Source organism: Nicotiana sylvestris, chromosome 7 (genome assembly GCF_000393655.2).
Source record: "Nicotiana sylvestris chromosome 7, ASM39365v2, whole genome shotgun sequence".
NCBI lineage: Eukaryota > Viridiplantae > Streptophyta > Magnoliopsida > Solanales > Solanaceae > Nicotiana > Nicotiana sylvestris.
This window is the reverse complement of record NC_091063.1, coordinates 88,361,377-88,377,393: the sequence shown is the minus strand read 5'-3', so window position 1 is coordinate 88,377,393 and position 16,017 is coordinate 88,361,377. Positions and strand designations below refer to the sequence as shown.

The following is a 16,017-nucleotide window of genomic DNA, read 5'->3' as shown; positions in this document are numbered from 1 at the left end:
TCATGTGGTTGGGCTTGGAGAGATTTTAATACAACTTGCATATGTGTTAGTAGTGTTGGGCTAAAACGGCCCAAAGATACTCTTAACATGGTGCCCCCACGGTTTTTCCCAAAAGACCTCACACCATTAAGAGTATCCAACCCCTTATAAGTAGCTTATTTTTCATTTCTACTTTCGATGTGGTACTTTGCTAACACACTCCCAACAAGTAGAATAGTATCTTGACTGTTGAAAACTTAATTTGATAGTTTAACATTGACATCAAAGTTTGAATTTGAGTAGTCGTAGGATTTTGAATCTTGAAACTGGTGAAGTTGAATAAAATTAATTATATCAGTTGAATGGTTAAAAATTTTGAGACATACGAAAGTAGAGAGAATTTCATGTAACTTGGGATGGAAGGCGTATTTTTCATAAAAGGTACATCATTGAACATTTGCTCAATAAAGTACTATATGTAATAATGATAATTAATAAATTGCGTGGTTTCACCTTTGATTAATGAATATTTTGTAACGCACTCAACTAGCAGTTAGCTTCCAGATATTGTAAGCTTAACTTAATGTCATCAAAACTGCATGAAATTTTCGCATTGATAATTTGAAAAACAATACCATCTTGAGCTCATTCTTTAACCTTATCAGGAGGTGTGGCCCTATGTTCTGACTGCACTTTTAAATTTCTAGGTTGCAGCTTGATGTAGCGAACATTCTTATATCAGCAGTTATTTTGCTTCTATTCTATTAGTCTCTTTAGTCTGTCAATTGTCACATTTTGGTGACATCCCTGTGTTCCCACCAGTCTTAAGAAGCTTTAAAACTAGCAAACAAAGGAATCACTAATATCATGTAAACTGACTTTCATCTAGAAGGGAAGAACACCACAACAACAACTCAGCCTCAATTCGTAACAAGTTGGAGTCGACTATTTGAATCCACACTATCCATGTTGCTCCATTTAAGCCCATCTCAGTCCGATATCATAAAAGTAGAAAGTAAACACACACAATATGTTGCAACTCATCAGTGATAAAGTAGTCAGTAGGAGTCCTCTTCGTAGCTGGGCTTGATGAGGTGTATATGATTGCAGGACATTTCCAAATTCAGTACCGGACTTGTCATTCATGAGTATTTATGGTCAACGTGCTCAAATACCTGGTGCTATCGTTATTGATGGTATGTACCTTTCAATGGTTATGTTTCTGCCTTTTAGTTAGCACAATGCTCTAGTTGTTCTGTTTTGCTGATTCAATCTGCACATTTTAGATAAATTCTAATATCACTGTGTACTACGTGAATACTACATAGAGAAGTGATTTCTTCAAGCTTATTCATCTTTTCTTATTTTTCTCATCAAAAGGGGGGTCAGGCTATTGCAAATTTGGTTGGAGTAAGTATAGTGCTCCATCAGGAAGATCAGCGACATTCTTGGTGGGCTTTCATTCGAGTTAACAGTTAGTTGTTAATTTGTGAAAATCATTTGCACATTTGAGACCTGTTGTTTTTCGAACTATTTGTTATCTTCTATGTGCTCCACAGTGTCTTACCGTATCTCTTCCTGAAAACTTGTCTCATCTACAGGAATTTGGTAACATTGAATCTCCAATGTATTCTAGATTGAGGCACTTCTTTTCAACAATATACACCAGGTTTGTATTCTGTTCATTTTCCGCTGTAATTTTACAGTGCTCCCAGCTGACAACACACTTAGAAGGCTTCGATGATTTTTTGAAGGCCACCTAAACCAACATCCATAATTGAGTACTCTAAACAGGTTTCTGGTTCTCAAAATAAATTTGCTTCTCTTAAAATGCTTTTTAACACCATAATATCTGGACTCTCTACAGGTTATTCTAGACATTATTAATTGATTGTAATATGGATGTTTGGTTGCCAAAGAAGAATCCTAGTCAGCTTAAAATTTAATCTGTACAATGTAAAATGGACATACTTTCTGTATCATTATGTTTCCTTTTGGCACATATCCTGTTGTTCATCATATTAATCATGGCAAGCTTTCCTCTATCTATATTATAAACTACTGGCTTTACCCACTAAGGAGCAAAAGGTAGAAAAGGCTGGATTTATGATGACTTCCAGAGTTTCACTAAAATAACTCTCATCTATTTCAGAATGTTACATATAGCCTTCCTACGAGCCAAAATTAGAAAAGATATGAGCTTGTCACTGAGACCCACTGTCAATGGAAGCACTTAAAAGTAGAAACCTTTCTCCGCTTGACCAATTGCTAAACTTCTATCTTTTGCGTTCTGGACTCTAAGCAGGATGCAGGTGAAAACTTCAACACAGCCAATCATTGTCTCCATACCAATTTGCCACTATGAAGGTCAGTTTCTATTTCAGTGTTCTTGAAAACTCCATCAAATTTCTATTCATGCCAACAACTCAATTTGTTTAGAGAACGAATATCATTTTACAATATATGTATATATGTCCATTACTTGGGGCATCAGCCCAGGCAACTCTATTCTCAACATTCTTTTATTTGAGCTAGAGGGTAAGGTGCTAGATAGGTTTGAATTCTATATTTAGTCAATTGAATCTTTAACTGTGAGAAGTGAAACTTAGAGCACGGTAAGATTTTTTTCAGTTGCTCTTGGTGTGCTAGCTGGGGCGTGCTTGGGCAGTCAAGGCTCATCACTATGTTTAATCTCTTATTTTTTTCCTAACTTGTCTATACCTGTCATTTTCAGATACTGAATGTGATAAAGCAGCTAGAAGGCAGTTAAAAGAATCTATCCATTCTGCATTATTTGACATGAATGTTCCTGCCGTTTGTGCTGTCAACCAGGTAGTACTTATTCATATCCTCTAACTTCTTTTGGATTTTCAGAGGTGGTTGAAGTTTTATATATTAAAAAAAAAGGCTCTCAGAACAACTTAATTTAATTTGACTGAGGAAATAAGATAGAAGAAAGCATCTCTGTCATTGTTGGGCGACATTTATCAACAAGACATATATAAAGCAGAATCTATTCCTTCCCGAAGCAAGTGTAAAATGCCGCAATATCTGTTTATGGTCTTCTTTCACAATTACCATGTGCCTTTTCCTTAGACAGACATTCGCCCTACTTTCCGTGTGGCATGTCCTAGTCTCGAAAGAAAAGAGAGAAGTAATTAGTACAGCCTTTATCTTCAAAAGAGAATTGCCACTTCCAAGAAAGCTTTTTGAATTTTACTAATGGTTTTGTCTGTGCACAGAAGACAATTATGGTTTTATCTACACTCGGAAGAGAGTTAAGTTAGAGGGAAGAGGGAATAAAAGAAGAACTGGACAAGGTTATTGGATTTTTCTTTCGTGGCTTAGCATTGGACTATTTAGTACTACTACCACCAATTTAATACATACCAGTATAGCCACATCCTAATATATTTGACTACTTTTGCTAATTGCAGTAATTTCCCATCCCTGAAACTTTTTTAATTATATAAAATGACAGTAGTATTTCTTTTATTTTCTCCTTTATGAGACTTTGTTCTGTCAACACCCCCCTCTTCTCGCTTTTCACTTGTCATATCTGATACATATTCGGCCAACTAATGAGTGATTGATGCTTTGTATTGTTAATTGCTAAGATTAAACATGGTTAATTAACATGGGGAACAGGGTGCAAAATAGCTGTAGAGATATCCAAATATAACCAGTTGCCCATGATGAAAATACCTTATGAAGGAGATGAATGGACTTATTATTGATCAAACAACTCACAGGTTGCGAATTGCACTTAAGAAGGATGAGCGCGACATAAGAAAAAAATTGCTGCTAAGATGGTCATTAAATATTATGTTTACCTTTTTGGTTATTAGATTTTGAAAGTGGTGAAACATAGACATAACTTACTTTTGAACTGGAAACTGTGTTTTAAGATGATGGACACCTTGGGACGATGGAACTACATTTTAACGGCTAATGGTGCTTGGTGAAGTGTTGTATTTGTTCCGTTGGATATGATTACATTATTTTTTTATATCTGTCTTATGTTTTATTCTAAGTAGAAAGATTTTCTCAAATGAATTGATTTTCTTATGTTGAGCCCCAATTGCTGTTAACATACTTTGGGATTTTGTCTAGACTATCTTGTTCCATCTTAAAGCTCAATGTTGTAATTTCAGCAAGTATACCAGGATCCTTACACATTACATATTTATCTAAATACATTAATGCTTCTCTAGTGTGTCTAACGATTGCTTTTCTTGATATAAAAAGTGTTCCTGCTAATCAGACTCTAATTTTTGACTAATGTTTGAATACAGATATAAGTTTATCTCTCTGTCTTGTCCTGCATACTATAAATTTAAGCTATTAGATAAATAATCTAAAAGTTCGATATTGCTACTGTCATATTTGAATTTGAACATCAGATCTCAATATGTTATTCTGATGCGTCAGCCTGAAATATATCAAGGGAAAATGTCACGAACTGCTTGGAAAACGTCTGCATATTTCACTCTAAGATTGTATTACACGTTGCAAAGATTCTTCCTAATTTTTGGTGTTAATTTGTTATCAATTTCTTAATGGTGTCATAATGTCTTTCTTTCAAATATTGTAGGCAGTTTTAGCTTTATTTGCTGCGAGGAAAGTTTCAGGAATAGTAGTCAACATTGGGTTTCACCAAACATCTATTGTTCCAAGTAAGACTTTTCCTCATGTACCACACCTATTTGACTCAGTCCGTTGACTTTATTATAAACTTGTCGTGGTAGAACTCTAAATTTCGTTAAAATTCTTTGAACTGTGACACTATTTTTGTTTTCAAAGTCGTTAGTAGGATATTTCAGGAAGAAAATTTGTATTCTCCACTTCTTTATTTTTCTGATGATTTAAATAATATTCTTCGTGATTGACTTACAGGTATGTTGTATCATGTATGCTTTTATGTCGCTTATGGTTGCAGTTTGCTCACATTGTTTCAGTAGTTTATGTATAGCTATTTTTTGGTCTTTTGCAGTTCTTCATGGTAAAGTCATGCACCAGGTGGGTGTAGAAGTTGTGGGAATTGGAGCATTGAAGCTTACAGGATTCCTTAAGGAGCAGATGCAACAGAAGAACATTTATTTTGGATCACTTTACACTGTGCGAGCACTAAAAGAGGTATTCAGCTTTCTGGTCGTTAAACAAATAGGGTGGGAAGGGAGGTTGTTTGACCTAGACATGCACAATTGTACTGTTTCTGCCTTGCAAGTCAACAGTTCCTGAATCAAATCAGATGAGTCTTGGTAAAATTTCTGGTACTGGAAATCATTTCGATTTGTATAAAGTTTTGAACTGGCATGTCCTCTAAATGCCACATCTAGATACTAATCTTTTGAAGTGCTTGTTCTTTTAGTAATACTTTTTCACCTGTTGATTGGTAGCTGGCAGCACTGCTACATATGGACTAGCAGTTGATAACCTCAATAAACCATGTTAAATGTGTAACTTGGTTGTGTGACTTTCTTCTTTACTGCATATGGTCGAATTACTATAATCAATGTAAGGTTTGTCAAGTTATCCAAGTTTAAGCTTTTCAAAACATCATGAACGTGATTACAATTTGAAGATTCAAGAGTTTCTGCTTCACTTTCACTTTTTCTTCACTGTATTTTGTTTATTCAAAAGTTGAATAAACAAGCTATTTAGCTTAATAACACAAACCATTGTTAGATTCTGTTATTATTGACCTTTGATCAAACATAGACTTGAGTACTTGACAAGACTAGCTGCATGAGAGTTAGATTTTTATTTTTTTTATTTCTTAATAACTTTTTTTCAGGTATATTTTCTGAGATCTGTTTGGTTGGTATTGCAGAACCTTTGTTATGTCGCACTCGATTATGAAGCTGAGATATCCAAAGATACCAAAGCTTCTTTCCAGATTGCGTCTGAAGGTTGGTTTACGCTTTCAGAAGAGCGCTTTAAAACAGGAGAGATTCTGTTCCAGCCTCGAATTGCAGGAATGTACGTCCATGCTGTCTTATTCTGGGAACTTTAGTAAGAAATAAGAAACTAAGAATAATTGAACAACTCCCCTTTACAATTACTTCCCTTAGGTGTAATGTTAAAGACGATAAGGTGGTCGTTGGGACAGGTTAATAGCCTTCTAGTAAAAATAATACAAGACTGCCACTCCTTATTGGAATCACGTCCTTTAAAAGATTGGAGTTGATCTGCATATGACAGTGCATGTGGACTATGTAGTCAAGTGGCACCCTATTATATTCGGGTCTTTCTTTAAACTTATTTTCTTAAATGGGAACGTTCAACGGAGAGAGATATTTTAATCTTGGCGGGTGGAGGCAGGGTGTTAAATTGGGAAGAGTACTTATACTAAATGATTCTAGATATGGTATTATCATTTTGAGGCTACACTGTACTGAGGTTAACTGATGATGTCAATTTCTTCACTCATATTGTTTAGAAAAAGTGGTGGTCTGTGGATGTAAATGGTGAAACAAAATTCAACCCCCCTCCCCTCTCCCAGTTGCCCCCCAAAAGAACAAGGATCTGTGGTATGGAAAATTAGTAGATCTTGTGGTCTTGTTTCAGGCGTGCTATGGGTTTGCAGAGTGCTGTGGCACTGTGCATGGAGCACTGCCAGGATGCTGAATTAATGGCTGACGATAGCTGGTACAAAACAGTAGTTTTGGCTGGGGGAAGTGCATGTTTGCCTGGATTAGCAGGTGAATTGCAACTTTTGCTCCTTTTTCCCTAGAAATGTATCTGATGGAATCATGTTTTTATCCTTTTTGTTATACCTAATTAAAAAAAAACAGCGGAGCTTTAACCGAAGAAGTAAAGAAGAAATCCAATCTTCAAGGAAACAACTGATGTTCCTTCTAAACTTTTATTGCAGAAAGATTAGAGAAGGATGTGTGTGGAATTCTTCCCCCACACATGAGCAATGGAATCAGAGTGCTTCCTCCGCCATATGGCGTAGATTCTGCATGGTTTGGGGCTAAACTGATCGGCAATGTAAGCTACCATAAAATCTTTCTGAGCATAATTTGACATGGTAGTTTCACTCATGCTAATCAAAAAACTTGACTTTGACACGATGTCTTGAATTGAAAAATTAGTTAATTTCTTAATTCAGGTGGAAATCGTATCCAAATGCATTCGTCATTAAAAAATTGCAATTTAAATGTGAAGTCACTCTACCTGCTTGAGTCAAGATGTAAAATTCTTTCGCTTTTCTCTTGGTTAAGTTGTTTTTAAAAATATATATAAAAAAATCCATACTTTTCATCTGGCTGTGATCTCTTCTTTTAAGGGGAGTTGGTGTAGAAGAAAATGTGTACTTGTAGCCAGTACTTGATCATGAAAAAAATTGTTCTTGCCGTCATCAAACTAACTTTTATTATGTACTTGATTATGATACAAATTACATGTTCTGTTTACTACAGTTGAGCACCTTCCCCACTTCCTGGTGTGTGATGAAAAAGCAATTTCAGAATAGGTCAAGACGCAAGTTTATATGGTGAATGTGAGCGGCACTACAGGTGGTATGCTAAAGATTAAGAATTTTGATGTGCCTCATGGTTGAAGATCAACTACTATATTGTCTCATTGTTAAATACAAATATAAGGCTATCTGTACATCATTTATACAGACTAAAGCAATGTCATTCAGTTGTGCTAATGGAACTGCTAAGCAAATGATGTACAAAACTTAGATTGTTGAGGTAGCTCTAAATGGAGTGAGAATATCCGTAAGTTGGACATGAAGACTATAATAATGGAGCACCTTTTTCAAAGATATGTATTGATAAAATCGCTCGTCTTTGGTTAGACACTTGCAGAACTGGCTTGGATTTTCAGATGCTTCATTTCTTGGTGGAATTAATGATGTCGTGGACACATTAATGAGGAAATCTTGTTGGTATCACTGATTTATTTTTTTAAAGTCGCTACGTTTATATGAATACGAGATTTCCCTTATAGTACGGTCGTGATGCTTTTGAGCTGTTGCCCCCATCTACTGCAGGGAGTAGATCCATGCAACTGCAACTATGTTCTCAACCCCCGTGTTGCAATCATGTGGTCCTTTTAATATTTCTGCAGGTACTGCGATTACGTTCTGCTGCACTGCACGCATACATCTTGCTTTATTCTGCTTAAAGGATGCCCTTCTCCTTCATCATGGAACTTTTATCTTCTGTGGCCGCTTAGCAGCTGTGGAAGAGTGTCAATTACCATGTTGGTATCGCTTGTCATAATCAGCAGCTATCTTTTCCTTCAGCTACGTTTTCCTATATTGATGTATAAGCGAGCTGGCAATATTTGTGACTGCACTGGATTTATTCTTTTTGTTCTGCTGAAATTAAACCTGATAGATTGTGTCTTTATAGGCCTTATAGTCTTATCCAGTAACACATTTTATTTCCTACAGAATTTTGAATCTCACATTCTTCACAGAAGTCTAACCATCAAATGACTTCACCAGCTTTATTGATCTACTAATCCTCCTAATGCCTCGTAGATATCTCGGGCCCTGTTATTCGCGATATCACTGACCATGAACTCGTGAACCACCCCATCCACCTGAATATTACTCAAGCCACATCTAGCTACCAAATCTTCATCCTTGACCAACTTTTTAATCTCGTACCCTTCTCCATTATTAGCAAACAGAGATGCTGCTAATTTATATCGATCAGGTGAAGGTTCCAAATTGATTAGCCGCTTGAATAAATACCTCCCTCTCTCAACATCATTATGAATTCGACAAGCATTAAGCAATGCGCCCAATACAATCGAGTTAGGTTCTTCCGGCATCGATAAAATGACTTGTTCTGCTTCTGCAAGCCTCCCAGCACGGCCAAGAAGATCTACCATGCATCCAAAATGCTCAATGGATGGTCTAATTCCGAACTGATACACCATTTGGTTGAAGTAGTGACATCCCTGTCCGACTTGCCCTGCATGAGAACAGGCAGAGAGGATAGCCACAAAGATGACTCCATTTGGCTCAACTCCGGACGCAATCATCTCATCAAATAGTTGAAAGCATTTCTTGGCTTGCCCATGTGTTGCAAAACCTGAAATGATCACTCCCCAAGTTACAACATCTCTCTGTGGCATATTCTTAAACAACTGATAACTAAATTCAATGCACCCACACTTGGCATACACGTCAACTAAAGCAGTACCAAGATTGGCACTCATTACAATTTCTCTCTTGTTTATGATATACGTGTGTATCCATCTTCCCTGATCCAAAGCTCCCAACGCTCCACAGGCTGATAGAGTGCACACAAGTGAAGATTCATTCAGTGGAACTCTATAATTCATCATTTTCTGAAAGGTGACAAGTGCCACGTCGTGCATACCATTTTTAGTGTACCCTGATAACATTGCACTCCAAGTTGCAGTATCCTTATTTTCCATTGTATCAAAGATTTCTTCAGCCTTTTCCACAAGGCCCTCATTCATATAACCGGTAATCATGGAGTTAAGGGGACAAATGTCATTATTATCCTCATAATATTCATCAAGAACTTGTCTTGCAGATTCCATGCTTCCAGCATAGGAATACATAGAAATTAGAGAGCTACAAACGTGGGTATTTGGTCCTATGCCAATCTTGATAATTTGTGCATGTACTTGTTTACCTTGAAGAATAGCTTTCAAATGAGAACATGCTTTGAGAACAAAAGTATAGGTATGGCTATCTGGTACAAGACCCTCTGATAATAATTGTTCATACAACAAAAGTGACCCCTTAGGCCGCTTGCTAAGAATCAGACCTCTGATCATAACATTATAAGCAAAGGTATCAGGTGATTGAATTGATGATTTAAAAAGTAACAATGCATCATCAGTTTCAGACACTCCAACATAGGATTCTAATAGCCTTGCTGCATTTGGAGGGCGACGAATCAATCCTGAAATAATCAGTTGGCTATGTAATTGTTTGACTTCCTTGTTTTGGCGACACATCTGGAGCAACAGAACACTGCTTGGGATTTTATTACCTCTTCCATTTTGCAATTCTAGAATATTTTGCTTGGGCACTGGGCCGCTTAGGGAAGCAGCAGCCATTTATTGTAAACTGCTTAAAGTGTTCTACTTAGGGAGCTTTGTGTTTGATGCTCCTAGGATTGGCTTATATATTCCAATCTTGTATCCTCAGCCACAGAAACCTTATCCAAACAAACAACACGATAGCACATGCGAATACATATCAACCATGTTTTCTACAAGAAATACTAAGTTAAATATAATATCCCCATCTTTGGAAAGAAAAAATACTAGTGCAAAAAGGAATTCAACAACAATATACCCACTAAAATCCCACTAATGGGGCGCAAAAAGGAATTCCAATAGTTAAAATACAAGCAGAAATGTCAAACTTCTCTTTGCAATATTGTTAATGTTTTATCGTAATAATGACAAGTACGGCAACAGAGAGATTGTCAGTGAACTCAATGGATATGTTTCATGTATGCATAATAAAGATCTAAACACACCCTAATCCTCCCCCGGCAGAGTTTGAAGTTTATGGGTTCTAAACTTGTGATTGAATCCATAGCTCGTTTTGTTACTGAGTTCACAATTAAACAGTTATACATATTTAGGGAATATTCTAATACAAATTCATGGTGTAAGTAAAAATTATTGGGTTCGTCCGAACCCGTCAACCATGCTCTCCCTTCGGCCCTGTCCCTCGGCCTGCCGGGATTTGAACAAGAAAAGGAAAAAAGAAGAAAAAAGGAGAGTTAAGAATGCCCATATGAAAATACAACAAAATGAAATAATCTTTAACACCACCCCTGGAGAGCCTCTTTCAATACACAGTATCAGCAATTAACTGCTGTTGTAATATATAAAGAATTACAAGAGGAGCCTTTGAATGAATTTCATTTTTTTTATCGTTAATCAGTGGTACCGTGGCACGTGGTAGAAGATCCAAAGTTCAAACAATATTTGACACAAAAAGAATACAGAAACTACAACAAAATCTTCAGGGATCTTCAGAGAAGCAACAATAACAAGCCCATAAGAGCTGTTGCAATCATCAGCATTGGCGATAGTCTACAGCTCATGTGACTATTATTAGCATTGGCAGATTCTGAAGGTGCTAATCCAGGGCATTCTAGCCCATTTTTGTCACCTTTGCACTCACTGGCGAAAAGACCAGGTGGGTACTTCCCGTGGAGATTAATGTAACTGAACATGGTTGAGGCACAATCATTTGACAAATCATTCAAATAGTCTGAAAATGGACAGCCGAACTGCACAAGGGCAGCACAACATTGTTTGGCTGGGTATTGCGGTCCTCTGCATTGGCTAGTGATGACTGTGTAGTTCTGAAACTCGAAGCTAATAGGACAAGCTGCATAAAACATGGAAGCAAATCATTCTTCAGCAAGTCTTAAGAGGCGCTTTTCAAGCTCTTGAGATAAAAGTTTTAAGCAAAGAGATTGTCAGAGAGTTACAAACATGCAAAATTCTGCATCTAACAACAGTCAATAGCTAGACAAGTTATCAAGCAACCAGGGGCATCAACTTCCAGGTTAACAGAAGTTTAGGACTTCTCCCTTTAAGGCACAACAATGTTTTCCGCCATTGGAAAGCATGATCATATCGCTTTTAAGTCAGCAACAGGATAAGTGACACCCGCGACAACATATTACAAGCGGATTGTGGGAAGTCAGGAGAAGTTGAGGCACTGAACCTTCATAATCTAGTTGCTCACAAGAATCATGTTTTGTATCCAAAGGAATCAGGATAATCTACCATGTCACAGTTGTAGTTCATTCTTAAATGTTAATATACTTTTTCTCATTTCCCCACTTATGACCTAAAAATATGCAGTAGCACCATACACATTATATCACCTTATCGATGAGCTATCTTTACTTATTTTAACCCCAAATAACAGGCAGTCCTAGATGATATTTCAACCACATGGAAACACACCTAAGTTGCAATACTCAAAAATCTACTTCACTTTCCGACCATCTGGCAACTGGATGATTAAAGCGTACAAGAAGATCCACAGCCCACAAAACAGAGTATCATCGAACACAAACATTAATCCTTAATGGTTAATCCGAATCTGAGTATCACAAATTGAAAAAACATCTCTATCAAATGATGTGATGCTATACAAAACTCCATTGTGCGAGAATACATGGGAGATTGGATCACATCCTACTGCCTATTGACCTTTGAACAGAACATCTAAAAGGACTTTTAGCAGAACTAGAAATTCAAAGTCAGAAGTTTCTTAAATTGAAGATTCAAAATCCTAAAAAGTTTGGTTTGGCCCTTATATTTGCAATAACCTGAACAACTCTAAAAGAAAAACAACAACAATTGCAAGTTTTTTATAAAATTTCTTTCCTATTTTAGAAGGCATTCAAGAATGTTTAAAACAAAACTTTACTAAAAGAGCACAACCAAGACAAATCAGCACCAGAAAAAAGAAAAAAAAACGGCATAACCAAGAAAATAATGGACCAATAAAGAACCTTGTCCGTTATCAACTGCAAAGGAATTCTTTCCCTCAAAACCAAAGGGAAAATGACAAACCCGAATCCTAAAAAAACAGAAACTAAGCTGAAATATGAGAATACCCAAAAGCTATTTCTGTAAATTTATTATCAACAATAATTATACTTGAAGAATAAAACTCAGTTAACAGATCTTTGGTCAAACTAATTGAGATGGTACAAAATTTAACCAATGAGGTGTGTAAATCTAAAATACCCACAATTTTGGCTCCTAATGATGATGATTATCAACTAAATCTTGGGGCAATAAAATAAAAAAAATAAAAAAAAATAAAAAGAGCTTACGTTTCTTGGCCTGAAGTAGATTCCTCCCAGTTGAAGCTTCATTAACAAAAATCCCATCTGAAAGAGAAGCTGAAGCTGCAAAACCAGCTAAAATGGAGAAAGAAAAGAGTAGAATAATACAGTGCCTCCACTCCATGGTTGTAATATGAGCTTTTGATTCTGATCTAATAAAACAAATCAATATGCTAAAATTAAAAGGGAAAGATCAAAAACCCAGAAAGATACGATCTTTGAGAGGAACCAACAAATTGACAGAGAGAGAGATAGAAAGAACAAATGTTATCGATGTTCTTGCCAGCTAATTATGTACATGTTCATAGTGGATACGTATATTATTTTTTAAAATAGAAATATAATTTGGGTTTAACAGCGAATTATTAAATATATATCATCAAATCAAAATGAAAAAGGAGGGAGTGGGTAGAGCATCTACAGCTAGCGCCGTTCCACGCGGAAACTAAGGCCTCATTTGTTTGCGGACTCCACGGAGGTCTGAATCTTAATTATTTAGATATCAGACATTAAGTGTATTTGTTTTTAAAGTCTGAATCATAATCATTCAGATCATAATCATTAAGGGTGTGTTTGGTCTTCAAGAATATAATTATTCTTCTAAAACTTCACACAAACTCAAAAGAACTAATGAGCTGCTTTATTTTTTTACGCAAAAATAAGGTTAAAATTTGTGTTCCATAACTAAAAAGAAAGTACTCTTTTTTTGGGTTAAAAAAGAAAGTACCCTTTCTACAATATGAAAATAAAATACTCATTTTACAGATATAAAAGAAAATACTTTTTCTACATAATGAAAAGAAAATACTCATTTTGTTGAAGTGAAAACAATATTTTTTTTACATCATGAAAATAAAATAATTTTTTTGTTGAAATAAAAGAAAATACTTTTTTTATATGAAAAGAAAGTATTTTTTTGTTAAAATAAAAAAAAACTTTTATATATCATGAAAAAAAATATTCATTTGTTGAAATGAAAAAAAATCTATCTATAACATGAAAAAAAAGTACTTTTAATAATAGTTTTATTCAGGGTGGGTGTGGGGTGGAGGGGTAGGCGGGGGTTGGGGTGGGGTGAGGTATGGGGTAGGTTGGTGAGGATGGGGAATAAGGTGGGGAAGGTTGAGAAGGAGTTTTGAAAAATATTTTCCCTTCTCTTGATAGGGAAAATATTTTCCTCCAATTGGAGGAAAATGAGTTCACGAAGAAAATGTTTTCTAAAACATTTAAATCAACCAAACATGGGAAAACTTTCCTTCATACCAAACAAACCCTAAGTGTTTCTTTTTTTATTTGACAACCACTTCATGAGTCTGAATAGGTCTGTATGATTAAGATCTATAACAAAGACTTAATTTCATTAAGATGATATCATCCATATTCATTGCTAACTGCCGTCGAGGCTACCATTATCAACCACCACCACCACCATCCTCAACCATAGCCGCCACCACTACCACCACCATCATCCTCGATCATAACCACACACTCACCCACCTCAACTACCACTACCAGTCACCCCATCACCATCAATAATCATTGCCGCACCGTCCATCATTATAAACTACCACCACCCACAATCACATTTCTCAATCACAACCACAACCACAACCACAACCACTCACAACCACCATTCTCAACCATAATCACTATCGCTACCAATCACCACTAGCTACTATCCAGAACTACCGCCATCGATCAAAATCACCATCAACTACCGCCTCAAGTCAGCACTTACAAACACCTTCGTTAGCCATCACCACTACCAATATATTAATTAGTATTTTATTTGAATTTATGTTTATTAATTTTTAAATAAAGATAAATTCTATATATTCTGATGTTTAAAAAACAAACAGTCTTAATCATTTAATAATCAAATCTTAAAACACGTCTTAATATTCAAACGTGTATTCAGATTCAGATGGCTTAATCTTAATATACATTTTGATATTCAGATGTGTATTCAGATTCAGACGTCTTAATCATAAAAAACAAATGAGGCCTAAATGAACGCGTTATCTTTTTCTTTTCTTTTTTTAATCTCATTTTCCATTTTCATATTAAATACTTAAACTAAACTAAGATGAAACTATTTTGTCTTCTTAATATGCTATTTTATAAATGATGATAATATTAAGATGGAATATACATTTGTTTTAATGGTATTTATGTACTTGAATCCTGTGTATATAGTCAAAATCAGGTATGCCCTATTTCACGGGCTCAAAGCGATGTTTCGAGCCCGAGTTCAGAATGAACCAAGCTCGAGCCCGATGGACCAAACTCGAGCCCGATGACGGAGTACAAGGCTCAAAAAACGAAGTATGCGACAAGCACCAAGGCCGAGTATGACCAACCCCGAGATGATGTCGTTATGGGTTTGTAACAGAAAGAACAAGATTCCTGCAATGTCCCTAAAATCACGGTGTAAATTCCGGAATAGATTTGTACGGGTTTGTACGAATTTGTACTAGGCGGTTAGACAGTTGTCCCAATGAGATTCCCTACTAAAAATATAAATGTACCTTGTAAAGGACTCTCCTATTATATAAGGGGAAGCCCATTCATTTGTAAAATCATCAATCATTGGCAAAAGAATATACATTCTTACTTTCTTGCTCATTACTTATCAGAATTGTCTTTTAACTTTACTGTTCTTATTTTATTGTTCTTACTGATCTACCTCGAGGCCACCTTAACTCGAGGTCGAGACTTGCTTGCACACTGGTTTGATTCAGCTTACTTCTTTAATTTATACGTTTGATTTCTTAGTTATCAGTTAGTATTGGACTAAATCACGTATCTTTAAGACCTCAATACAAATTTAATTGTTACTCGAATTAAACGGGTAAACAGTTTGGCACCCAACGTGAGGCTAAGGATAATAGTGATTGTTTCAATACTGATTCTAATAACATACATTATTTTCACACTTGTTCTTCTCAATAATTTTTGTTCTCAGGTTAAAACATGTCAAACTCACAAAACGTACCCGTACACGGCGATGGTGGTCTTGGATTTCACGGGGAAAACGATAATGTAGCTGCTCCAGGAGCCGGTGTGCCACCGATTAACCCTGGGTAAGTGCCGATTGTCGATCCAGTTGATGTTAGTTCACACGTTGCTTTGAACGCGGACGTAGGGGCGAATCCTGGAGGAAGTGTGCGCAGGGAAGGCCAAACTAGTGGCCAAGGAA

General features: G+C 36.1%; 3 protein-coding genes across 3 annotated transcripts in view; 1 reads left to right on the top strand and 2 right to left on the bottom strand.

The window, feature by feature from the left end:
- The window catches only part of LOC104240557 (actin-related protein 8), a 10,566-nt gene extending 2,218 nt beyond the window's left edge, over positions 1 to 8,348 (top strand). Inside the window, exons 2-12 of the mRNA XM_009795421.2 lie at positions 1,090 to 1,175; positions 1,360 to 1,430; positions 1,581 to 1,648; positions 2,285 to 2,346; positions 2,714 to 2,811; positions 4,574 to 4,655; positions 4,973 to 5,115; positions 5,813 to 5,961; positions 6,550 to 6,683; positions 6,857 to 6,975; positions 7,407 to 8,348. Coding sequence (XP_009793723.1) covers positions 1,090 to 1,175; positions 1,360 to 1,430; positions 1,581 to 1,648; positions 2,285 to 2,346; positions 2,714 to 2,811; positions 4,574 to 4,655; positions 4,973 to 5,115; positions 5,813 to 5,961; positions 6,550 to 6,683; positions 6,857 to 6,975; positions 7,407 to 7,484 — 1,090 coding nt within the window. The 3' untranslated portion in view covers positions 7,485 to 8,348. The remainder of the gene's footprint in view (positions 1 to 1,089; positions 1,176 to 1,359; positions 1,431 to 1,580; positions 1,649 to 2,284; positions 2,347 to 2,713; positions 2,812 to 4,573; positions 4,656 to 4,972; positions 5,116 to 5,812; positions 5,962 to 6,549; positions 6,684 to 6,856; positions 6,976 to 7,406) is intronic.
- Positions 8,349 to 8,365: 17 nt separating this feature from the next.
- On the bottom strand, positions 8,366 to 10,063 carry LOC104240556 (pentatricopeptide repeat-containing protein At5g66520-like). The gene has a single exon (XM_009795420.2). It carries the CDS (start codon positions 10,042 to 10,044, stop codon positions 8,449 to 8,451), a length of 1,596 nt encoding a protein of 531 aa, XP_009793722.1. The 5' UTR covers positions 10,045 to 10,063; the 3' UTR covers positions 8,366 to 8,448.
- A 673-nt stretch (positions 10,064 to 10,736) lies between these two features.
- Positions 10,737 to 13,281, bottom strand: LOC104240555 (GPI-anchored protein LLG1). The gene is made up of 2 exons (XM_009795419.2): positions 12,807 to 13,281; positions 10,737 to 11,338 (listed from the first exon to the last, which is right to left on the bottom strand). Exons 1-2 carry the CDS (start codon positions 12,940 to 12,942, stop codon positions 10,977 to 10,979), a joined length of 498 nt encoding a protein of 165 aa, XP_009793721.1. The 5' UTR covers positions 12,943 to 13,281; the 3' UTR covers positions 10,737 to 10,976.
- Positions 13,282 to 16,017: the final 2,736 nt, after the last annotated feature.

Excerpts from the sequence above, each read along its gene's own strand:
- LOC104240556 (XM_009795420.2), bottom strand. The coding sequence starts at position 10,044 with ATGGCTGCTGCTTCCCTAAGCGGCCCAGTGCCCAAGCAAAATATTCTA.
- LOC104240555 (XM_009795419.2), bottom strand. The coding sequence starts at position 12,942 with ATGGAGTGGAGGCACTGTATTATTCTACTCTTTTCTTTCTCCATTTTA. Across the intron at positions 11,339-12,806 it reads TCTACTTCAGGCCAAGAAAC|CTTGTCCTATTAGCTTCGAG; the intron begins GTAAGCTCTTTT and ends TGTTTTATGCAG.